Consider the following 2,659-nt stretch of genomic DNA (forward strand, 5'->3'; position numbering starts at 1 on the left):
TAATAATTTATTGATACGAGGAGTTCATCAATCAATTCCAGCCACCGCAACAATCTGCAACAATATTTCATTTGCGGTAAATGTGCCAAATATTTTCACTTTCGCCTCTGTGCCTTTTCCAGTGAGTGTGAATCCAGCCATGCAAATTGAATAGGGCTAAATTCAATTTGCTATGCAACAAAACACTATATAAGCAACACAAAAAACTTGACTGTCTATGGAATATGGCCAAAACGAACCAAAAACAATTCATTTTTGGTAATTTAGTTGAGCGATTTGCATTTCCACTGGGGAGTAATTTCTCCACTTTTGTGCTCACTGAATGAACAAAAATTGAATTGCCCTAAAGCCAGCCTGGGGAAAAAATTGAAATACAATAAGGGAATGTAAAATTTAAATATATATATTTAATTAAATTCTGTTGAACATGGAAATATTTTTGCTTCAATTGCCGCACGCGGCATTTTCATTGATTGATGCTGTTTTTGGTGATTTATTGAACCTGAGGTTTGTCTCCTCTCCTGTTCAATTATTGTGATTGTCAGTCAGTAATGGGAGGGGCGTTGGTGCTAGAAACACACAATGCATATTTATTTAGCTGGGGTTTCATTTTGTACGAGTATTTCCATTGGAGAGAGGAGAACCGCAGTGATTGATGTGGCCATGTTATCATCAAATAACTCCGATTGGAAGCCAGGGGAAACGGCGGACATTCAGTCACATGTGTGATGGCTTTTCGAGCTCCTGCTCCTGCTACTGCTCCTGCTCTCGCTCATGTGTATCTGTTCAAAAACTCAATTTAAATTGTATTTGTGCTGGGCATATAGTGCAGATGTCAGTGTGGCATCCAGCATGTGTCGAGTGTCAACGGATCGTGATCGAAAGCAAATGAATATGTGTAAGCGATTAGTTATCAATTGGACAGTGGAAAAAGCTTGTCGTCATTGAGCTCATCCTCATCACTCGACTCGAATGCGTTCTCAGGGACACCATACAACCGCACCATGGGCTTGTTGGGATCCTTCATCAGCAAGTACTTCCCATCGGGCTGCTTCATCACGGTGTCGATGATGCAGCGCAAGATGCCCCAGGCATTGTCCATGTTCAGATTGATTTGGGTAGAGAACTCCTGAGGCTTGAACTGCTGTGTGCGCAGAATGACATGGCGCAGATGATCGCGTGTGGACACACGGGACACGTAGCCTAGTTTCAGCTGATCCGAGCCGGAGAGGACAGACTCGACGGTCCAGCGGGCCAGCTTGCAGGCATTGTTACGCAACTCTGAGGCCAACACAGCACCATGCTGGGTGTCCAACTTCTGCCGCCACTCCAGGCTGTTGGACGCCTTGGAGTCCCATTCATTGAGGGCGCGAATAGACAGGAACTGCACCTCTCCATTAGGACCCTGAAGAGCGCCATTGTGCTTGCAACGGGCAATCAATATGATGTTATTCCCCAGATCCCACTGCTTGTACCGGTAGCCGATCGAGACGAGATCCACCCCGGACTCCTCGAAGGGATAAGGCTCCTCGAACTGGTACTTCTTCTGATCGCCCCCACGTAGAACCTGCTGGCAGAAGTTGTGATTGATGAGGGTGGCCTCCATGGCCAGGCTGTGTGGTGAATTGATGGAACCCTCCTCATCCAGAGGGGGCTCCAAGGCTGTCTCGTTCACCGTCAGTAAATCGAACTGCGCGTTGTCGCGTTTGTCTAGAAATATCTTGCTGCCAACCTTGTCGAAGACTACATCCCAGGAGTAGTTAGAGCGAGTGCAGCACATGATGGTGGCCAGTATCTCATCGGTGGCAAAGATGGTGCCAATGGTCTTGGACAGGCGGCGGATCACGGGATCATCTGTGGTGGTCAACGTGTGAATTATGCGGTCCGTCTTGAGCAGAGGCCGCTCGTTCTTCAGGTTAATTCGATCATATGTCTTGTCGTAGTACTCCAGAGACCCACAGGTAACCACATCCTGGCCCTCTTTCACATTCGGCAGCGATAACTTTAGAAGACGAGGAAAGTCGATCTCCTCAATGGACACCCAGTCGGAGCGGACCACCACGGAGCTCTCTCGCATCCGAGTGGGAGCATTCCGACCGAACCGACGCCCCATTGGACGGCGGTTGTCGCGACCCTTTCCGTACTTGGTACGCTCATTAACTCCAACTCCAGGCTGATTTCCACCTGTTCCTGTCACGGCACCGCCACGTCCAGTGCGTCCCCGCGTCCGAGGATTGTTGCGTGTATTGCCACGGAACCGACCCCGCTGGAACGGCCTGAAGCCCTTGAAGCCCGAGTTGTCCACCAAATGAAACGTGGACTCGTCGTCATCGTGAAAGTAGGCATATTGATTGCTATTACCAAATGACGAGACGTACTTGTTTGCAAACTTCCTCTCCGTCGGCGGCGCGGTCCAATCGGTGATCTTGCCCACGCGATCACTCTTGCAGAAGGGCTGGTAGGGCACATCCACGTTGAGCTCCTCGCATGGACCCCATCCGTGCTCGTTGTACTCCAAAACGGGCTTGATAAAAGGAGCGCGATCCGACATAGTCGATAGCAATCCAAACAATATTATCAACAAATTTAATTTCGCTCTAGAGTTTTTTTAAAATTATTTTCCAATGATATATGTAGTTCCTGTCTAAGCCTACTAGAT

At 48.3% G+C, this 2,659-nt stretch overlaps 1 protein-coding gene across 1 annotated transcript; it reads right to left on the reverse strand.

Moving 5' to 3' along the window:
• Positions 1–416: 416 nt before the first annotated feature.
• On the reverse strand, positions 417–2,659 carry LOC108157745 (eukaryotic translation initiation factor 3 subunit D-2). The gene has a single exon (XM_017289925.2). It carries the CDS (start codon positions 2,549–2,551, stop codon positions 914–916), a length of 1,638 nt encoding a protein of 545 aa, XP_017145414.1. The 5' UTR covers positions 2,552–2,659; the 3' UTR covers positions 417–913.

Source organism: Drosophila miranda, chromosome 2 (assembly GCF_003369915.1).
Source record: "Drosophila miranda strain MSH22 chromosome 2, D.miranda_PacBio2.1, whole genome shotgun sequence".
Taxonomy (NCBI): domain Eukaryota; kingdom Metazoa; phylum Arthropoda; class Insecta; order Diptera; family Drosophilidae; genus Drosophila; species Drosophila miranda.

Excerpts from the sequence above, each read along its gene's own strand:
- LOC108157745 (XM_017289925.2), bottom strand. The coding sequence starts at position 2,551 with ATGTCGGATCGCGCTCCTTTTATCAAGCCCGTTTTGGAGTACAACGAG.